Here is a 23,216-nt window from a genome sequence, read left to right on the forward strand (position 1 = left end):
TTTTGCGCCCCGTTCAGTGGTTTGAAGGCTTGTGACAATCAGGTTCTTGCCGCGCCGCACGGGCCGAAGTTCTCAGCCCGTGACACAAACACTATCTTAATAAAATTGGGAGGGAGAGGAGTGTGATATTGCAAGCATCCCCTTACCCAGCACAACCACTTCTTGCTGTTTGACACTGAAAATACATTCTGGATGGTGGGACGCCGCTGTCCTGCCGGCGAGAGGAGGGGGCCGGGGAGGCTGCCGAGATGCTGCTCCCCCACCCTCTTTGATGGGGAGCATCAGGCTTAGAGGCCCACTTTTTATTCTAATTTTAGTTTGTAATGCTATGGGTAAAGTAGACTAAGTAGGGGTAAAGTGGTTAGAGACGATGAGTTAAAAGAAAACTATTATCTTATTTCACAAAAACTAGTCTAAAAAATTATGAATATGGAACGTAGTCAGTAACCAAGCTAGACTCTTTTTTCAAAGGGATAATGCATCACAATCAAATTTTGAGTTTTACTCTAGAAAAAACTATATATATATATATATATATATATATAGCAGAATTCAGTAAAATATCCTTGATGAGAAATGACCGCTAGGAACCCAATTTAGAACTAACTTAAACTGATAAAATACAAAAAATAAAAATTTATCTAGAAAATGCATATTTGTTACATCGTTTCATCCAATAAGGGCGCCTAACTGCTGTGATAATCAGTTTCTGCCACAACTTTTTCTCTTCTTTGATTTTGTTTCAGTAAAAAAGGAAAAAATGGAACTTGTCGCATGAAACATTAATTAAGTCAGAAACCTTTTCAACTAGTTTCCAAAAAGGCTGGAGATTTATCTTGCCAACAATTTTTTTTTCCCACATTGCTTATCTGTAACACCTCAAAAATTTAGTTCCGTATTGAAGATTGTGAGAGATCTTCAAGGACTTATAAAGTGGGTCATTAATGAGATAATTGTCTTGGTTCCTAGCTTTTTTGAGGTTGAAGCCGAAACTGCTAGGGGGCGGGTTGGGGTCCGTCAAACCACGGGCCCAAGCCTGGAAGTAGGTCAGGTTGTTATAGTGGTATCAGAGCAGTTTCAACACTCGGATTTGTGGTCCCACACGCGCAGACGCATGTGCCTTAAGGGGGGTGGATTGTAACGCTCCAAGAAACTGCTAGGGGGCGGGTATTCACACTTTAAATATAAAAGCTAGATGTTTTGATTCCTTTGAAAATTTTGATCTCGTGAATGCTCTCTTTGCACGCGGTTAGTCTAAATTTAGAATGCCACTCTCAGTTAACTTGTTTCACTTGAACCATTGGATAGGAGTTTACAATTTAAGTTTAAATGTACATCCTGCTAAACTTGATGCTTTTCCCCAATTGTCATGGTGTAGATTCTGATGCGATCGGAAAACTATGGAAAAAGGAAGCATCAAATTTATCCTGGTGGTCATTATCCATCAGTATTCCTTGTGTGAATTTTCTTTCAATAAAAGTGATATATGCCCGTAGACTTGAGTGTCGCGTTCATAACACATCCTCAGTTTGATTCCCATAGATACTATTTTTTTGAAACATTGAATTAAATTGTATATCATATAAATCACTGAGGTCTCATATCAGCACTGGACCCTAGGGTAGGAGAAGGGGTGGCTTCTTTCAGGCTATTTGTTCATGTTTATCAAGAAAAGAATTTTCTACGTACCAACATACCACCTTTCTTTCACCATCTTTGACCACTTTGTCTCGTTTTCTTTTTCCACCATCTTTATGCACTTACTTTCTTTGCTAAACTTGAGCTGATCATGTGAAATTTAAAGTGGATTTGGATAGGTAGGCACATCGGCATATATATCCATAAAGTGGCCATCGTTGTCATCCCCGGTATTGCCTTCCATCCGTCATGATAAAAAAGGCAAAATAATGAAGCAACAACAATATGCAATATGCACGCTGGTCACATGTACATTTACGCTTTCCACCATGCTCGATCCTCCATGGCTCCATTTCATTTTCCACCATTGCTGAAAAACTTATCATGTTGCAGATTACGAACAGTAATAAATTGATGAAACATTCATTCTTGAATACTACATTCATCATAGCATCTGCCATGGAAAGCGTCATCATATTGCTGAGACATGCACGTGATTTTGTTATATCCTTGTTATATAATGTTGTTTCCATAAGTACAACAACTCCATCATCATCATCATCATCATCATCATCATCATCATCATCATCACATTTACTAGAAAAGTTCTACGCAGACCTACAAGTGATCTTCAATTTCTTCAAATTTAAAGGTATTTATGTCAATAAAATAATCTTGAGGCTGATGGCTGGAATATATCTTCCTTTCCTGATCGAATATTGCAAGTTATACAACATATTACCAATTAATAGTTCTGCTTTACTGGTATTGTTTCCCAAGTTCTTTAAATAGTTCCAGCAGTCATGGGGCTCAATTAGAGATCCAAACAAGAAAGTTATAATTTAGGTCTTAATGAACACCAGTGGTCGATGAAAGAGTAATCCGTGTTGAGACAATTATAGTAAAAGAGCACACACACACACACACAGCGAGAGAGAGAGAGAGAGAGAGATGTTTGATAATGATCATTGTGTCAATCATTGAAAGAGTTGTGTCTTCAACAAATTAAGACCGAATTCTTTTTTATATGCTAGTTTTCGAAGCTTATTTTTTGACACATAAATTTGGACAACTAGACACATTGCTACATGTATTTTACATCGTCGTTATTACTTAATGGCTTCCTTATTAAGTCAAGACAATGCCAAAAAGGAGGGAGAAATATCGGCAGGATGTGCCGTCCTGTTCTTCCACTAGCTGGAATCCTGAATTGGAGAAACCCCAAAGCAACTGGTACAAATTTAATAAAGATGGGCAATGTGAGATATTCCTTAACACTATACAAGTCAAGTTTGAGACGAGATTTGTTTTTCCACAGATAGCATGAGATAAGTTTTTCCAAAATTGAATTGCACATATCCCCCTTTTACATTATTTTTCTTCACAGGATGCTGTTTTTTCAGCACATTGATCTACAATCACTATTTCCAAAAAAATCTACACATGGCAACATCAAGCCATGATGGGATAACAATTCCTTTGATTTTCGTTGTTCATGCAGCATGCTTTAGGGACAATGCTTTAACTTTTCAGTTGTCATGGGAATTGTAATGGTATACATCAGAATAATAGTGGCATCAAGACTGATAAGAACTGAGTTCATGTGCAATAGTGACTGCCAAACCATCCAAATGCATTTCTGATCATGAGTCTCTAGATTTTGCAATTTATGTGGTTTGATTTGTAACTGTATTTGGACTTAACGTAATGAATTGTTACTCAAAGGTGATTCACCATGTTCAAAGTATATTAAATAGGAGATACGCACTCTATATCAGGTATTTTGTACCCAAAAAGGTGCACTACAGAATTGTTTCTGCAGGTTCGCATGATCTCTTAATCTTACTAGGCTTTTTAGATAGGGTGCATTTGCATGTAATGGTTTTAACTACACTAAAATGACAGTGGCGTCCTTGTACTTTTTTTCTGTGAAAATAGTAAATATTGTTGTCAGTCAAAGCTTACTCCATAGTTGCCAAGCCTTCTTGGGTCTACAATAATTGGTTCCACAAATGAACTTGTCTGCTTTTGCAAAAAGGAAAAGAGAAGTATCAAATCTATTCTTTCACAAGTCATCCCATTAGTCCTTTTGTGGTTTTGATTCACTAGAAAAGCAGAAAGTCTATTGTTCATGCTTATCAACAGAAGAATTCCAACGACAAGAAGCATCACATTCATTTACTGCATTTAGGGAGTCACTGTCATGTTTCAAGTTTGTGCATTGACATGAACTTTTTGATTTGGATATTCTCCTAATGAGGATATCAAAAGCTTTAAAGATCTTCATCCATAACATTATCTTTTTCTAGATTCCATGACCAAATTACTGAAACCTTTCCAATTTTTCAGGCACACAAATCCAATATACTTGTGGTCATGCTTCTTGGAAAGCAGTGATGCTTGACGAAAGTCCAAGATTGCAAAGATAACATAAACTTTAGGATGAACCACGGGCATCCACATTACTTTCACGAGAACAACATATTTTCCATCATCACTTTTACTAGGAAGAGTTTTATCCAAACCTATAAATGGATCCTTCCAACATTCCAAATTCTAAAGGTGTACCAAAGAAGCATTTTCGACATTGATGGATCGACATATATTTTCTCGGCCAATAGAAGCCCAATATAACATGTCCTAATGTTTGATAAACACATACCTTGTCCTAATAGCTGCAAATCAGATATTCCTACCAACAACTGTATTTTTGTTAGTGCATGCCAGAGCTAATTTTATTTTAGCGCTAGCATATTGTGATGTTTTATTGTAGAGAAGTTTGATAATGAAAAGCTAGACCTTTTCACAAACTTGGATATTCAATGGCAAACTATTTTTACATACAGATATATTTACAAGCTTGGAAGAAGTGACCAATATATAATATATATACTATTTCCCTCTCTCTCATCCATCAATTACACCCACACACCCACACACACACACACACACTCACACACACACATATACAGACACACACACACACTTAGGGCAATTCAATCCTGTTGGTTGCTGAATGGTTGAAATTTAAGAATTTATCGGTGAAAAAAAAGTCATTACATTGGCATTAACAAGAATTTGTGCTTCTTTTAGTGAAGAATTTTTAAGTTTTAGTAATCTGGAAACTATCTGGTGTTTGACATCATGGACTCTCCAAGAAATTGAACAAAAAACTGATAACTTGCTTGTATATTATGTAAATACTAAGAACTTTTCTTTACCCTCAAAAGTGAATTGATATCAGAAGACATAATTTTGACGTTTCTACCTTATGCATGGCTTCATCTTGCTTGATACTTTTGTTCGGTCTATTGTAAACGAACAAACAGTTGGAGTCGCAAAAAATAACAGAGTTAATCAGAAAACAGTACATGGCACTGGAAGACGAACAGTTGGATGGGGCCATGAGTTCTGGTACCATGAAAAAAATCATAATCAGAAGAGGCAAGAACAAGTGTCATGAAAAATGATTTTATAAATCAATGGATATATACTATGAAAATGTCGGCAGCAAAGCACTATATATGGTACTATTAACTAAGCAATCACGAGGTATTTGCACCGTAGGGCACCGTGTACGGCCCGAGTGCATGACATGTGTTTCCGTAACCCTTTTTCAGGTGAATTTTCATCCCATTCTTACAGGGTGCGTGTCATGCACATGAACCTGTGCAAGTGCTCAGGTTTGTACATATAACAAGCTTGGAACAATCACATACATGCACGACTAGGATTCTCTTTGTTAAGTAACCATCCACATCCTCATGAAAAGATCTAAAATATATTGTTGTACTAATTTCCAAACTTTGGAAGGTATTACTCAGAAGATCACGATAGAACGGCGAGCCTTATGGTTAACGAACAGGAAGGGAGTGAAAGCATAAGCAAAGACAACCATTAAGCTGAACCCACCACACTACTTCATTTTATCTTTTCCAAAGTTACAATTAACACACAACACAAGCTAGAGAGTGAGACTGAGTAGAAGAAGCAGAAGAAGAAGATGAGATCCGGTTGTTCGCAGAGAGATATACGCGGGCTACTGCTTTATTTAACTTGAAGAGAACGGTGGAGACACTTGCTTGGTAGCTCTGCCAATATCAGATACGCATACGTGCCAGATGCGTCATCAGATACTCGACAAGTTTGTCCAACTCCCGATCATCGATGAGGCCATCGCCGTTGGCGTCGGCGGCATGAATTGCCCAGAAGCTCGTCCAGGAGCCTTTCAGCCATGTGACGTTGGCAGCACATATGGCGCCCCGGAGCTCCCTCCTGCTGATGCCATCCCCGTTTTGGTCGAACTGCTTCAACCATGCCTTCAGATCGACTGCGGTCGCCGGATGCGTGGAAGTTGGCATCGCCGGTTTTGTTCCGGCCATAGCCTTGTAGTTGTTCTTCATTGGGGAAGGGTTAGACTCGGACCAGCTCCTGTCCCGTACAGGTATCGGGTGGGGGAGGCAGCAATTGTTCATCCTCGCCTACTCGATTCAAGCGATCGATGCTTCTGCTCTTGCAATCGCCACCTCCTTCCCCTATATGTAGGATGATTTTGAAAAAGAGAACAACGTACGTGGAATTTCACTTTTTTTTTTTTTTTTCCTTTTTGCTTTCATCTTTTGTCCTTACGAGATGCTAGCTTTTCCTTTCCTTTGACAGGTTAAGGCCATTTTGGTCATTTCAGTCCTCTGACAGGTGAAGGGCATTTTGGTCATTTTAGCTCCAGCGCACCAAAAATGTACTGCAGCGGAAAGGTTTGATCAACCAAGTGAAGGGAAAACACCTGATGTTGCTCATAGAAGGTGGTTATGTAAATTGTGCACGACTCCACATGCATGACATATGTCGTCTGACTTAGTAGACGGGGTAAGATCATAGACATGGACATATTGCACATATGAGGAAGTCTGTGCATATATATTTGCATCCCAAAATTTTCATTGGTTTTGGAGTGCTACAGAAAAATAATTCAAAGTAAGAAAGAAAGGGACTCGCCCTGGTACGAGGATCGACCGTTATCGGCGCCTTTACCGGGAGCAATCAATCCAAGGGCTATGTTTATTATTGATGCATTTCGTTTTAATTTAAACATCTTTTTTATTCTATATGCGGTATATAAAAATATTAAAAGTTTGATGTTTCAAACTTTTGAAAAGATTCTTGAAGAGTTGCTTGAGAATGTAAAATATTTTGAGAAAAACTATAATGAAATCCTTATGAATATCATTTGGAAAGCTTAAAAATTTATTTTGAAATCATTTTAGTGTTCTCTTAAGACATTCATACCATAACATTCATGTAGATGCATTGTTACCATAACGTACATATAAGATTCTTGTAATAAATGTTTTTGATGAAAAGAAAAAATTTTTGAAAATGAAATGAGGTTGTAGACCATCAAGCATGATTCTCATATTGAGTCATTACTTGGTTTTTGATCTTGATGAAGTCGACAAATGAAAAATTAAAATTTTAAATGATAAGAAAAAAAATATTGAAATGATGAAAAAGAGGAAAGACTTTCATAAAAAGAAGTATAGAAGATAGAGAGAAAAAGATTTTGAAAAACATAAATTAGATATTTAAAAGACGTTCATATACATATATACATATATGTGTGTGTATATATATATACACATATAAATATATATATGAAGCCTTGTGAAAATGAAGTTTAAATCAAATAGAGAGGAGAATATCATTTTAAAAAGAGAGAGATGTTTAAAAAGGAAATACATGTATATATATTCATATCTACGTACAAGAAGGTTTGCAAAAATATGTTAAATCATAAAGAGAGAATAACAAAGAAAGATATTCATGTATACGTATACATATATAACATGCATATACACATATTTCTTTATAAATATGAAAATCAAGAAATGATTTGAAAATAGCCGACTTCAATTTTTTTTATGTGGGCTGGAGGAGAGCTTGGATTCATGCAAGAGTTTAAGCTAAGTCTATAAGGCTGCATTTGAGCTTGGGTATGAAAGGAAACCAAACCACATGATAAGACTCTCATTAGGGTTTCTAATCAGATGATTAAAAAGGAAACTAACGAATAAAATGACATGCAAATTCGTATTAAAATGTATACATTTCGTGAAGGTTTTTCTTGAGTTGTACAAGTTCCAATCTCAAAAATCACAAGAACAAATCCCAACCCCAAATACTCATTCTCATCGTGCATTTGCTCATTGAGTAAGGAAAAAATATCATGCATGAACATCATTTCAAGCATGAATGATGAATGAAGACAATATAGTAAGTTTATTTTTGGATATAAATGAATAAATGAAATTTGTTCCATCTTATTCATACTCCCGATGCACTCAAGAGTAGCTCTTGATTCTGGATCATTTGAACTATCTTGCACTGCCATGGGGAGACGGCAAGAGGAAAAGGAGGAAATGAAAAGGAAGAATTGCATACCTCGGATATTTATGATATTGGCAATGAGCCGTGGGAAGGTGGCAAGAGGAAATGAAAATAGAAATGAAGGAAGATTACATACCACAAATGTGATTGATATTAGGAAGAAAGATGATCATCCTTGCTTGAAATGATCTTAGACCCCCTTGAGTGAAGCTCTAAAATGATGACGATGTGGCGTTCAAGAGATTTTCGTGCTCCCTTGAAGAGTTATTGTTTGATGAAGCTTGCTCCAAGTTGAAGAGGGAGAAAGAATGAAAATGAAAGAGGAAGAGAATTGTGAAAATTCTAAGTCCTCAAGTGAAAATTTGCTAGAATCTCTCTAATGACTCACTCATTGCTCAAGAGGAGGAAAATAAAAGTATTTATAAAGAGTTTTGAGAGCCAAAACTCAAAATTCAAATTTTTTGAATTTGATACTATTTTCATACGAATTTTGAATTATTTTGAAAAAGAAATGGTTTCAAAATGGGTATGGTTGGCCATTAGGCTTGAAAATTTATTTTTGAAGTGTAGGGAGGGCCAATGCCCACTCAAAATGGCCTGAAAATGCCCCTAACGGTTTGTTTTTTTGAAAAAAAATGAAAGAAGTCTGTGCATGCGAAGGGTCGGTGCCGCGACAGCGTGGTCGGGCGACGCGCTGTCCCGCGCGACCGCGCGCTTGTGTGAGCGCTACTTTTGCGAGTGTTGTGGTGCGCTCGTGAGTGCGCGCACACAACGCTCGCTTGTGTGAGCGCGTGTGGCACACTCGCACTCACGAGCTCTCTTTTTCTTTTTTTTTTAAATTAAACAAAATCCAATAAAATTTAATAAAATGAAATAAAGATGTTGTTACATAAAAAACATTTTTTTATTTAAAATGTATAAAAGAAAAGTTTTGTTAAAAATGGGCGCTTGACTCCATTTTTGGATACTCCGGGCTCGTTTTGAATCCAGATTCGGTTGAAGCATAAAACAAGAGAATGGTCGTGCATGTGAACGACGCTCGCAGCACCATACGTTGTCATTTTGAACTTGATTTTGAATTTTGGGTTTGAAGTGCTTGATTTGGGTCTAAACTTGACTTTGTCATTTTGAATTTGATTTTGGATTTTGGGTTTGAAGTGCTTGATTTAGGTATAAGCTTGGGTTTAAAATTCATTTTGGAAATAATAGTCCCAAAATTTTAATAGCCCCATTTTTTGAAGAATTTGGGGTGATACCAATATACCCAACTTCGCGATATTTTAGTTCAAGTTAATTTTTTATAAAAATTGATCTTATCATGTCATCTTACCTGCTAATATAAGTTAATTTTTATATTTATACACCTTATGGACATTACTATTTATGATGATGCATTCTCATGTGCATTTATCATGTCATCTTACCTGCTAATAGATCATCACACACATTGATGAGCGTGATCTTGCTATGGCCTTGAGTTTAAGGTTGTTTCCATTAATTCAACAGCTCCAACATGAGCACCTTACATAGATGATTTCTATGCCTGTCTAAAGTGATTTCCCGTATATTTAACTTTAAAGATATATATGCACTACTAAAGGAATATGGGATGTTGATGGCTTGATCATATATCCTTTTTCTATGCAATACGAGGTGTAGAACCTCTTGTTCTTGTTTATATGTCAGAAATTGTTGATTTTTTTTTCTTTTTTTTTCATTGTTGTAAAGTTTACATTGATGAAAAAGGGTGGATTTTCTTTCTGAGAGTTCATTTTCCCCTTTACGGTTTTCCTTATTTTTTTAAATTTCTCTCACCCTGTGGAATCATAAAAAAATGATTCTATGTCTAAACCAATTCCCCAATTAGTCACCTTGTGAAACAATACTAGAGTTGGCCAACAATCAAAGCATGCACAATATTTCTCACTACGCACTTCCTGTTTTAGTGGTGAAACTTTATGAGATTTGGAGAAATCAAATGCATATTTTCTTCATTTGTCAAGTTATATGGAAGTAAGTTAAATCTAGTTATGCAAAAGCTGGAAGAATAAAGTTATAGATGCAATGGCACCTTTAGTGTTGGAAAAAGGTGTATTTTCTTTCTCTAAGTTCATTTGCCCCTCCGTGGTTTTACTTTTTTTTTTTTTAAATTTTCTCACTTTTTCGTATTATAAAAATGATTCTATGTCCAGATTAATTCCCCAATTAGTCACCTTGTGAAACAATACTAGAGTTGGCCAACTCAAGCATGCATAGTGTTTTTCATTATGTAGTTCCTATTTATAATGGTGAAACTTATATGAGTTTTGAAGCACTAAAATGCTTATTTTTCTTCACTTGTCAAGGTACGTATATGGGAGTTAGTTAAGTCTAGTTATGCAAGAACTGAAGGAATAAAGTAACTGGTCAAAAAATTGCAATGGCACTTTCAATGTTGTAACAATCAGTGTTTGATTCCATATTCTCGAATAGCAAATGCCACCAAATCAAGTGAAGCATCATTCTCAAGCAAGAATCTTCCATTAAGAAAAAAAAAGATAAATATTGAATGTGAAGCTTCACTCTGTGTAGAGAGTTCCAAACTTTCACTATGCAGCTAGGTGAATCGGTTCCAAACTTCTCTTATGTTCTGTCTGCTATTGTCAATCAAGGTAATACTTTTGGAGAAGATATTAGTAATTGAAAACTTGTATGTCACATATAATTGAATAATCAAAACATCTACCAATTTATTCTCTTAATGAATTGGGTTCCTTTTTAGCTTATGAAGAAAGCGGGAATTAACTAGTGGCAGAATAGTCGCTTATGAACTTAAAGTTTATCTAAATGATAGAGACAAACTTTTAAAATAGATGAGAGACAAAATGGACAATTTGGTGGTAGATACCATGGTGCTTTTTGCCAAGGTTTTCAGGAAAGTAAGGCCCCGTTTGATGCACAAGAATTTTACTTCGCATCGAGGGAAACTGCAAGTTTTTGTACGGCTTTCCCTTTTCAAGTCACAAACAGGAAAAATTACAATGGTAAATTAGATGAATAATGATAATTTTACCATGCAAAAAAGTCGGACCTCTTATTTACCATGGTTTTTTTCCATGTAACTTTAGTGTTCCAAATTTCACATTGACATCAAATGGAGCATGAAGGAAAAGCATGCTAAGGACAACAAAGGAAACAAAATTAATGAAAAAAGGAACTCAAATCAAAACAACGAGGTAACCAATGTTACTTTTGTTAAAAAAAAAAGACATGTCCATGTTGAAGGTAACTATTTTGAAAAAGAGGAGACAACAAGCAAAGCATTGTTGAAGAAGAATAAGGTAATTTGTTTTTGACTTATTTTGAGTCAAATGAGGGCAAAGATATTGGATTTTAGATATTGGCTACAATAATTATGTGACGGGAAAAAGGAATCTCTTTCATACTCTTGGTGAGAGCATTTTAATTAATCCTACATTGTTTAACTTAGTGATAATAAAAAGGTGAAGAATATTGAAGGAAAGAGATCTGTAATGGTGAGAACTAAATCAAGAGAAAAACTACTCATATATGTATATTTTGTGGCTAGTTTAGCACATGTAACTTGTTGAGTGTTGGGCATCAATTAAGTTTGAAGAGGCTATAAAGGTTCATGTTTTGAAAAAAAGTGTGAAATAAAAAACAATGATTATGGCTCCCTTATATTAGAAATTCATATGACTGTGAATGAAATGTTTTCAGTTGAAATTTTATGAAAAAGTAACAACGATTTAATGGAAAAAATGGATGGATTGGGATTAACTGTTCGTTTAAAAGAACATGGTACTTATTGGTGGACCTATCCTCTATTAATGTTGCATGTGCATCTATGAAAAACAACATTGGGTTTCATTTCTTGTTAAAAAATAGAATAACAAAAAATTCTCTTGAGTTTGTGCCCGTTGATATTTGCAACCTTCTTTTAGTTGGATGTATTTTATTAGCATAGATAAAAATTAAAATACTTGTGGATAGAATTTGGCTTTTTTTCATATTATTAGAGAGAGAGAGAGAGCTTCTGCTAGACAACATTTACTAAACAAGTTTTGGGTTGAAACAATTGACACATGGATGCATTTTTAAATGTTTCTCCAACAATGGTTATGCAACATGAAGCTCGGCAGACTAGAAAACCATTGAAAGTAAGTTTTGAACTTTAGATTGCACAGTGCATATATGTTTTAATCGATTAATTCTAGTGAAAAATCAAAGCTAAAATGAAAAGAGTGAGAAATGTTTTTCTGTTGGTTGATACTAATAAAACAAAGGTTATATGTTGGATAATATTCCTATCAATGTAGAAATTGACAAGCAGAGATGTATTATTTGATGAATTTGGTTTATGGAGTGTATATATATATATATATATCTTTTACATGAAGAGGACACTTCAAAGCCGAAAGTGCAGAGTTCTATTGAAGGGAAGTATTCCAAAAGGTCAGTTCCAAAGATGCTCGCGGGCTCTACAGTTGTAAATATGGATGATAAAGTAATGAGCACTAACACCATCTTTGGATGAAGGGAAAAGACAGAATGCTAATGGATATATAAAAAGAAAATGAAAGGAAAGACATTGTCATTTCCAGGCAACCTCTCGACTTTCCAAGGGATTGAAAATCCTCTAGTCAACTTCCTCTCTTTTTCTTCCTTTTTTTTTCTTTTCTTTCCTTTGTACCCAATCAAGTTTTGGCATTTTCATTTCCTTTGGATCCTCCTTAATTAGTCATCCAAATGTAATAGATGCTATTGCTTTCTCTCACTTTCCTTTCATCCAAACAAGTGCATGCTTTGAGGGGCCATTTGATTCACCTAAGGGGGTGGAATTTTAGAAGTTTTATTCTTTTTTTTCATAAATGGGAATGTGTTTATCAAAAGCAACATTTTAATCTGGAATGAAATTAAGCTTCGTTCTACAAAGATAATATTGGAATTAAAATCTGACCTATTGTTGATATGGAATGCGAGAATCACATGGTAGGCTAGGGATGTCCATATAGATCGAAAATCCGATTGAACTGTGCCATAAAAATCAGATATGGTAAAAAATTTAATATTCGATTAAGAAATTAGGTGCAATTCGGATTTAAGAAATAACATCTGATCGGATTTGGATTCGAATCGAATTTGGTTTTAAATAAATATTCTACATCCAATGCTCATACATTTTGAAAAATCCAATTTTTGGATTTAGATTTGGATATGAATGTAAAAATCAGATTCAGATTATTAAATTGAATTTCAGATTCGGATATGGATTTTTGTTGTTTGTATTTGAATCCGAATTCGAATTTGAATATGTATTTTGAAAAAAACTAATGCAACTAAGGGATTGTTTTATTTAAATCTAATCCATGGACATCCCTAGTTAGGGCAATGAGGTGCATACATTCCGTTGAACTCCTTCCTCATTGCTCACGTGAATAAGATTCAGCAGGCTCATTCGTTCCCTTAAACTCTCTCTGTCTCTCTTTCTTTCTTTTGAATGGGCATGAATGATGTGTTCTCCTCTTCAGCCAGCCTGCACCATGTTTTGGCAAGTCCATTTGCATCACTAGCGAAGATCCATTGCTAGTATTAGAATACGATGCAAAATGATGGCTATCAATATGTGGCGTAAGTGCATTTATGGTGGAAATTGATGCAGTTGTTGTAATGGCTTGGTGGTATGTGCAAGGCGTTTTGGTTTTGGCAACGACCTGTTTGATGAAATGCCTGCGGAGGAAAAGAAATCGATTTCTTCCTATGCAACTGTGCATTTGATTCTTGTTTGAATGTGCAATCGCTCTTAGTTTTTCTGTTTGATGAATTACTAATGTCATGATTATCCTTTCTCTCTCTGTCTGAGTGGAAGGGTCGAACCCTAGGTTTTTTTCTGTCTTCTCCCCACCATCGCAGCTTCCCTTCTCCTTCTTTGCAGTCGGCCTGCCCTCGTCAGATAAATCAGCAACGGCGCACTTGATGGCAGCAGGCAAAGCTAGCACAGAACTTTCAGGTATCAGACCACAGAAAAGAGAGGACTTGACGTTGCACTATGATTCAGCGAAGGGGCATAACAGGGATCTGCTGTTGGAGGTCCCAGGAGAGATAAGAAAGGTTAAGGTTCTGGTGAGGAAGAAGACTAAGAAGGGGGAGGAGCAGTTGGAATTGACCAGGGTGCTTCTGAGGAAGGCAATTTTTTCAGCTTCCTCTGCAAATCCATTGAAAGGGACGAGGCAATCGACTCTAAGCAACTGTGATCCCCCTAAATGGGTTGTGCATGTTGGTGGCAATGGTTGTTGCGGATGTCACGGTCACAAGTTTCAAGTCTTTTATCTCGAGGAAGACTGCGGAGCAGGAAGCACTGAGTTTCTGTTTGTTTCTTAGAAAATCTATTTTGGCTGCTTGATTTTGTGGTAAATTTTCAACACCCTTCTTCGAAATCAATGAAAAAAATTGACCAAAGAATAGGTTCATATCCCAAGCTGAAGGTAGGGATGTCAATATCATATTTTATTTGAACCAATTCATTTCTGATAAAATGGGATGAGAAAAATTAATATCCGATTAAAAAACCAGATCAGACTCAGATATTAAAAGATGACATCTGATTGTATCCAAATTCAATTACTTGTCAAATCCATGAAGGTAAAGGTTTCGACTAATAATTCAATTTTGACAAGAAAAACCATATCCATAAAATGCTTTAGGAGAACCAATTTGATGATGATGATGATTATTATTATTATTATGTGGGCTGGTGTTGGCAATTGGCTCACACCAGATGACATATGTTTGTTTATTTCTGTATTAATACCTCGTTCAGTTTAATTATTTACATGTCAGTTGTTCTTCAAGAGCTCGTTTGACAATAGTAACAAATTGTTATTGTCTCATGAAACACACAGAAAGAAGTGTGTCCATCCATGGTAAAGTAAATGTGATAAGAAAATAGTCTGCCTGAGATTCTTGCCTCATAGAACTGTGGAATTATACAAATGCCCTTTGAATGAATATCTCCATAACCTGCCACCTGCCATTAAACCCGGATCAATGTAGGGAAACAAATAGGATCAATCTAATCCATGATCGACCCCGAAACTAAACCTAAGAAGAATCGTTAGAGATGCAAAAGTAATCGAAAATAATTGTTAGACGGGAAAACTCAAAGAACAATGTGGTTTCATGAAGCCTGAGACTGATTATAAAGGAAGGCTAAACATCTTAATATAGACTAAAAGTGCTTCCCTGGATTGGATTCAAATAAATTAAAGTAAGAGACAGAAAATCAAATATACAACTAGTTTTCCCTGTTTTGTACTCTTGTGCTTCATTCTCATAAGAATGCAGATTAGCTGTGAGGTATTGTAGCCTACACCATGACTCCGAAAGCATGTTCATAAGAATCAAACTGATGACCAACTATTTTCTACCCGTTAAGACATACATAATGGCCATTCACTTAAGTCTTTTTTGTGCTTTGCGCTTGTCTAAGTTAATATTTCCCCACTAAAGAACACAGAGGAATGGGATGTAATGGTATATACAAAGGACAATGTATGCATGGCCCAAGTTGCTCTCACGTCAGTTTTGGTGAATGGGCACTACACTATACATGGTATACAACTGTGATGAGTTTGACTCCAGTACTTTTCTCACCATCTGCTTCAAATCATCTAGCTATATAAGCTTCGTCTATCTGATAGATTATAAACTATTACTAGGGAAAGGTCGCTTTCTTTATCCAAAAAAGGGCACAACGACTTAGAATTCATGGTCATACTTTTAATAATTTCGTTGATTCGACCTCAGCTGATGGCGTTAGTGCCAGATTTTGACAAAACATGACAGTGGAAAGGGGGATAAAAAATTTAAAATTCAATACTCTAAACGTCCCACTTTTGTTCTAGCCACTTGCAAACGATCCACCTGTTCTTCCATTATAACTACAAATATAGTGATACATACAAAAGCATACCAATATTAAACTTAAAGGAAAGTATTTGTTATCATTCTTATGATTATTAAAATGATAAGCCATTATTTTATCAAATTTTTCAAATGTCTTGGTATCAGTTTCTGGTTTTTACCTAATTTTTTTGAATGTTTTTCATCGTTTAAAAATGATTGAGCTTTCCATGATTTGTCTTAAAAAATAATTTTGTAAAAAAAATACTTAAAAAGTGCCTCATAATTAAAAAACTAGGCAAGAATATTTATAGCTAGGCACTAGACAAAGGGAGGAAGCGCATTCTTCTTCGGTTCACACAAACTTTTCGACAGCGATGGAGCTTTGTCGACCTAATCCAGCCGCACATCTCGTCGATCCGACGATCCACGATTTTTCTCGATGGTGGGGCCGCACATCCAATAATGCATGTCCTGAAATGCGGACAAATCCATTGTACACAGCCTCTTCAACATTTTAACTAAATTGCAAATAATTGAGCTGGAACCGGATTCGTGGTGAAGTTGACTCTAGGTCTAGTCCCGTCTTTGGTAAGTTTATAAATATGATCAGTGGTGGAACCAGAAATTTTTTATTAAAAAACGTACTGACTCAGTCGTTTGACCTAGATAGTTGGCACCACATGTGATTGGACATGTGTCAAACTTTATCATAGTAAAAACTTTCATGAGCAGATGCCGGCTGCTACTATATGCTACAAAATATGTATACTACCAAATATCCATGACCAATTTGTCATAATACATATCATCGACGAGTCTTAGTCCGTCAATTTCTGATTGTGGTATACTTGATGAATGGTGGACGAACATTTATTTTAGGTCCTTATAATAGTGATTTTGTGTCCCACCAATTGTTTCTATCACAAGAAGCAGACACGCCATTAAGCAGTTAGGTTCGAAACTTAACTCGTTTGGCTTCAATCAACTACCTACTTTAATGCATTTAAAGCCAGGGTACATTGGTGTTTTTGTTTTTTTGGCACATTCGTGTCCAACTATAGCAATCACGAAACTGGAATTGACGACTAGACTCTCACCGGCTTACCAGACTCAGCAGCTGTGCTACGACCTTAATACGTGTTTTATGTTTCCTCAAAAATTTATTTGTCTAACTTGTCAACATACATTGTAGTTGATGCCTCAAGGAACGCAAACGAGTAGGTGGGAGGCATGTGTGCACTGCATTACTGGTTCGACCTCTGGGGGTGTCTTAGTCACACTAGCCTCATTAGCCACAACCAAGTCATTCGAAACTTTGGAATAATTTAAGAATCAAACAAAAGACATGTCTATAACACACTATCCTACCCCACCGGTTGTCAAAATACAAAAGGATAACTGTTCTGACCAGCAGCCGAGCTATAGGCAAGCGTGGATAGTTGTCCACACCAATAACAAATTTTTTATTTATTTTTACATAGATTTTTTATAATCATTTATTTATTTTATATGTTGTTAAAAATGAAAATTTCTATAACATTGTCTCATAACAAAAATATTCTAGCTCCTCCCCCATTAGTTCTGACTTCTCAAAATACAAAAAGTACAAAAAGGTTAGTCCTTCTCAATTACCTGCAACTTAGATTTCAGATTGGAGCAGCTTTCGGACCCAACCTGTTTTAAGTAAATCTGGAGCCACGGGATAAAAAAAAAAAAACGACTATGGGCTTGGTTCAATCGTTGTTTAGAGATGGTTTTGTAGGTCCGAACCTGACCTCAGGACCGAAAGGGTACTTTGGTCTGGAGAACAAAATCCACGTATCTAGTTGAATCAGATATATTATTTAACATATTTAACTTTAGAGATATTCATATGAATATTCAGATTTGAATATGAATGAAAAAAATCTAAATGCCCCATCCAAATAAATCAGTATCCAATGTTTAGATTCACATGTAAATCAGAAGCTATTTTTAAACCAAATTCAAATTGGATTAATTATATTGGATCTGAATCTAAATCCGATGTATGGGCTAAGCGTGAGGCTTTATGTGCTGCTGGCACGGGTCCGAAGGCAAAAACTCTGTCTTTTATCCAAAAGAAAAAGGACGTTCGGTAATTTCGCAACCCTCCCATGTCAGGGGCACAAGGGAAGGGAGGGTGACTGAGAAGACGACTGCGCGTGGACGCATGGGTCCCTCACTGCGTATATCTTTCAGATCCTCTCTTTTCAGCCTCCATTTTGGAACCATAGAAGAAGAAGCTGGAGAGATGTTCCTGTGCGTTCAGGAGAGGAGAAGGATGGTCGTTCGGGACTCTCAGTCGACCTCCTCGTTGACTCTTAGCTCTTGGCTTTACCATAAGGGATCGCCAAACTAGATGAAGCTTGCGGCCGGAATATGCTTTTTCCATAGCAATAGGTAACTCTCTCTCTCTCTCTCTCTCTCGCTCTGGTGGTCGAACCTTACAATCTTACATGCTTTCAGCATCGTGACTTCTCTTCCTGCCAGTTTTTTTTTTTTGTTTCTTTGATAATTGGAGTGTTTTATTTTGTGTCTCTGGCTTTCCCCCGTAAAGTGTAAGCTGCTGTACGCGTTCTCTCGGAGCTCTCTATAGGGAGCAGGTGAACGTAAGTTTTGCACGCCGGAATATCAAAAGGCGGACGCTACAAAATTTTCTTGCGCTTCTTCTTTTCCGAACTTTGCAAGAATTCCATCTGTTGCATTTGTAAATTTGATTGCTGTACTACTATTTCCTCTTCAATATTGCTAGTCAGATTGCATCCCCCATGAAATAGAGTTTCTTTTTTCTTCCCCTCCTTCCTGCCCGTTTAAATTTTCTGGCCAATAGACTAGCCGTCGAGGTTTTTCCCATTCACAAATACTCAGAATCCAAGTTTCTTTCGGCTACTGCAGATTTTTGTGTGGAAATATCTTCCTCCTGCAAACGAATGGAAACACTGTTAAAATTTTTACTGAGAAATTTTTCATTTATACGTGCGTTCTAATAAGGTAGATTCTGTTATTTCTTTGGGTTTCAGGTCTCTTAGGGAGATGAAGAAATCAACTTGCTCGCTGCCTCTGCTTCTGCTATCCATCCTCTGTTCCTTTTTTCTTCCTTACGTGGTTCGCTCTGCATCTCCCGTCAAATCCGTTATCCTTCTGAACTGTGGTGCCTCTTCTGACGCTTTTGATGCTGACAAACGTGGGTGGAGTAACGACTCCACTGCACCCTTTGGTCCTTCAAATTCACAATATTCTTTCCCTGCCGAAGCTTCCAATGCCGACTTGTCTTTACTCGCTTCTAGTGTTCCTTACAAAACTGCTCGCATCTTCACTTCTGCTGTCTCCTACAACTTCACTCCGCTTTCTAAGGTTCGTCATTTCGTGCGGCTCCACTTCTTCCCTGCTGTGTACCTTGATCGGAATCCCAGCAATGCCTTCTTCTCTGTCAAAGCCGGGCCTTACACTCTGCTCAGCAACTTCAGCCCCGCCATCACTGCCTCTGCCCTCAATCAGGCCTACATCATGCGTGAGTTCTTTGTCACCATCCCCTCTGGCTCCCTCACCCTCACATTCACTCCCTCACAAAGCACCTCCGATTCATTCGTTTTCATCAATGGCATAGAGATCGTGTCTTCACAAGAACTGTTCCTTTCCGGTGCCTCCACTGTTCCTACCAACCAAATCTTCCCCATACGTGATTCCGATGCATTGCAGACTGTCGTTCGGCTAAATGTAGGGGGAGCTTATGTTCCCCCCACCTCTGATTCTGGCCTCTTCCGAACTTGGTATGATGATGTTCCGTTCGTCTTTGCTGCTGGTTTGGGAGTGTCTTACCCCCGTGATCCCAACGTAAGCATCCAGTACTCAGACGCTTTCCCGAGGTACATTGCTCCAGTAGACGTGTATGGCACTGCTCGCTCAATGGGGCCTACTGCCTCTGTGAATTTGAACTACAACCTCACTTGGTCCATTGCAGTCGACAATGGATTCCGCTACTTGGTCAGACTCCATTTCTGTGAGATACAGTCAGAGGTCTCCCAAGTGAACCAGAGGGCATTCAACGTGTACATGAACAATGTGACTGCAGATCCTGGATTCGATGTGATTCTTTATGCAAAGAGCAAAGTTCAAGCTCCCCTGTATACTGGTGTGGCTGTGTATAAAGACTACATGGTATTGGTGCCTTCACAGAGTAGCAAACAAAGCGATTTGCTGATTGATCTCCATCCAGATGTTGATGTCAGACCGTATTATGCTGATGCGATTCTTAATGGGCTTGAAGTGTTCAAGATCAATGAATCATCTGGTAACCTTGCTGGACCAAATCCAGACCTCCCGCCGGCGTTTCCACCTGAGAAGAGTCCTACTTCTTCCTCTCGTCGGCAAGGTGGTGGTCACAAACTTGTAGTTGCAGGTGCAGCAGGTGGCGTCGCTCTGGCGCTTGTTGTCGGTGCTTGCCTCTGTTGCTTGTTGTGCAGGCACCAACAGAAGAAAAAGGAGAAAATGAGTGGTGATGATGGGACCAAGTGGATGCTATCATCGCCCTACGTGCAAGAGAGAAATGGGAAGTCGATCGTCTCTTCAGCGGAGAAGAGCGACGCCTTTCTGAGCAATGCCTCTAATGCTTATTGCCGACATTTCACATTCTCTGAGATTGTTGCGGCCACCAACAACTTCGACGAGGCTCTCCTTCTAGGGACTGGTGGTTTCGGCAAGGTCTACAAGGGCGAGATCGATAGTGGCACCAAAGTTGCCATTAAAAGGGGGAGCGAGCTCTCGCAGCAGGGCGCTCATGAATTCCAGAACGAGATCGAGATGCTTTCGAAGCTCCGCCATAGGCACATGGTCTCCTTAATCGGCTATTGTGAGGACAGCTCCGAGATGATTCTGGTTTACGAGTACATGGCCCATGGCACTCTCTGTGAACACCTTTACGGCAAAAAAAGGTCACCATTGTCTTGGAGACAAAGGCTCGAGATATGCATTGGTGCGGCTAAGGGGCTGCACTATCTTCACACAGGAGCCAAGCGCACCCTTATACACAGAGATGTGAAGTCCACCAACATTCTCCTCGATGAGAAATGGGTGGCGAAGGTCTCTGATTTCGGCCTCTCGAGAATGGGCTCGGAGAAGGATGATTCCCATGTGAGCACAGTGGTGAAGGGCACATTTGGATATGTCGATCCAGAGTACTACCGCCTGCAGCAGCTCTCTGAGAAATCTGATGTCTACTCTTTTGGAGTGGTTTTATTTGAGGTTCTCTCTGCTCGTCCTGCACTTGATAGGTCACGCCCCACCTTGCAGGTGAGCTTGGCCGAATGGGCGCTCCGCTGCCTGAGGAAAGGCGTGATTGAACAGATCGTTGATCCCTTCCTGAGAGGGAAGATCGCAACTGAGAGCCTGCGCAAATATGCTGAGACTGCAGAGAGATGTTTGGCTGACCAGGGAACCGATCGTCCAACCATGGCGAATGTGCTCTGGAACTTGGAATTTGCTCTCAGCTTGCAGACGAGTGCAGAGGAGACGGATGAGAAGGGAATGGCTGCTGGTTTTGTTGACAGCTTGGATGATCAGATTCAGGAGGCGCTGCCTTTTGCCAAGGTGAAGAGGTCTGATGACGACATTAATTGTCTTACTCCTGATACCATGACGAGCAGCACAAGCTTTGGAGGCGGGAGCTCCACCACTATGGATTCAGAGAAGATGCACCCAAGTGCAGTTTTCTCTCAGATTATGAATCCAAATGGGCGGTAATCTTAGTATTTTGTTGATCTTATACTAGTTATATTGAAGTTTCAGAAGGATATTCATTCTTCTTATCTACTTCCAATTACTGCCACGGACAAGGGAAAATTTGAAGATTGAAATTACCAATTTGATCACCTAATGAGCAAGGGGAGTTGCAGAGGAACTGCAACACGCCATGGTGGCTCCGGTTATGGCTTTGCCTATGTAACCTTTGACTGTAGACCTTTTCCTGTTGCATTAATGTATTTTACCATGAATTCAGCTGCAGGAGGAAATAAAAATAGACACCCTTCTACTGTCTCTCCTCCATCCTGCCACCTCACAAATGTAGCCGGCTACCAATAAATTCATAGAGCAATATAACTCTGATGTTTGTACGTCTTCTTTAGTTTTTCTCCTGTGACAATGATCAATGAGATTCTGAAATTGCCTTACTTGACATGGACTCTTTCTTTGTCAGGTTTGTATTTGGATAATGGTCAGAGTACCTGCTTTTCACACCATTTGTAGTTTCCTTCTTGTTTACCATCCTTCCAGACTTGTTTCTTTACTCTTTTGGGATTTACTGAGAAGCAGGAAAATGAGTTGCAAATCACATCACCATAGTGTTTCTCCTGCTAGTTGTTACAGACTTCATATTAGGTGTCGTTTCCTTTTTATCGTCATCTTTTATCATTAATGGCATGGCTGTAATATTCTTTGTTTTTAATAGGAGTTATTAGTTTATGGTGTAAAAGTTTGATTTTATAATATAATGTTAGGGTTCAGCAGACAGTTACCATAGCTGCCGTCCCTATCCTTTGGCATTTCTCTTGTCCTTTTTCCTTGTTTTTCTGTACATAAGTCTTCGGTGGATGACACACAGGTTGCTGGGCATTTACCAGAGGTATGATCTAAGAGATCTAAGTTGTCTTTTCACTCAAGAAATCCCTCTTTTTCTGATGATAATTTGATCTGTCATCTTCACTGTCTTCTTATTTCTATTCTCTATGATCTCATCTCTCATCATTTTCTTCTTCCTGTTACTGTTTTTTTTTTTTTGGTTTGCCCTTTATTCTATGCTCTTATTGATGCCGTATGGTCCTCTTTTTGCTCTGTTTTCTCTTCCCTGCACGTGGTTGAGATCTGCCCCTAAGTCTGACCATTCTCAATAGGCTAACGTCCCTTTCTGTCTATTTCAATTCCTTATGAATTAGTAACAGCAGCAGTATTAAGCCACTCTTTATCATCACAATTGGCTGACGTTGTTTCATTCTTGTATCTACTCTATAGTTCTTTTATTCTCCTTCATATTTGGCCTCCAGTAAGCTTGTGAAGGTTGACACAAACATGTCATCATCTTTGCTCTTTTCCAACAGGTCTCTCGTGTCAAAAAAGAAAAGAGGCGCAGGTTCACAGAAAGCCTTCCTTTCTTTGCTTCACTTCCAGCAAGTTTTATCCCCTTCAACAGACCTGTTAAAAAAAAAAAACTGTTTGTTGCTTATATTAGCTTACCTTGTTTGAAAGGACGGTTGATATTGTTTTATTACTGATTA

At 38.0% G+C, this 23,216-nt stretch overlaps 2 protein-coding genes across 2 annotated transcripts; one reads left to right on the plus strand and one right to left on the minus strand.

Annotated features, from left to right (window-relative positions):
• Nucleotides 1-5,535: 5,535 nt before the first annotated feature.
• LOC116263039 (uncharacterized) lies at nt 5,536-6,145 on the minus strand. The gene has a single exon (XM_031642617.2). It carries the CDS (start codon nt 6,111-6,113, stop codon nt 5,739-5,741), a length of 375 nt encoding a protein of 124 aa, XP_031498477.1. The 5' UTR covers nt 6,114-6,145; the 3' UTR covers nt 5,536-5,738.
• A 12,029-nt stretch (nt 6,146-18,174) lies between these two features.
• Nucleotides 18,175-22,179, plus strand: LOC116262533 (receptor-like protein kinase FERONIA). The gene is made up of 2 exons (XM_031641985.2): nt 18,175-18,348; nt 18,969-22,179. The coding sequence occupies exons 1-2, from the start codon at nt 18,308-18,310 to the stop codon at nt 21,685-21,687; spliced, it is 2,760 nt and encodes a 919-aa protein (XP_031497845.1). The 5' UTR covers nt 18,175-18,307; the 3' UTR covers nt 21,688-22,179.
• The last annotated feature ends 1,037 nt before the right edge of the window (nt 22,180-23,216 follow it).

This window comes from Nymphaea colorata, chromosome 10 (assembly GCF_008831285.2).
Source record: "Nymphaea colorata isolate Beijing-Zhang1983 chromosome 10, ASM883128v2, whole genome shotgun sequence".
NCBI classification, from domain to species: domain Eukaryota; kingdom Viridiplantae; phylum Streptophyta; class Magnoliopsida; order Nymphaeales; family Nymphaeaceae; genus Nymphaea; species Nymphaea colorata.

Coding starts and splice junctions, on each gene's coding strand:
- LOC116263039 (XM_031642617.2), bottom strand. CDS start 6,113: ATGAACAATTGCTGCCTCCCCCACCCGATACCTGTACGGGACAGGAGC.
- LOC116262533 (XM_031641985.2), top strand. CDS start 18,308: ATGAAGCTTGCGGCCGGAATATGCTTTTTCCATAGCAATAG. Junction 18,349..18,968: donor TGCTTTTTCCATAGCAATAG/GTAACTCTCTCT, acceptor TTTGGGTTTCAG/GTCTCTTAGGGAGATGAAGA.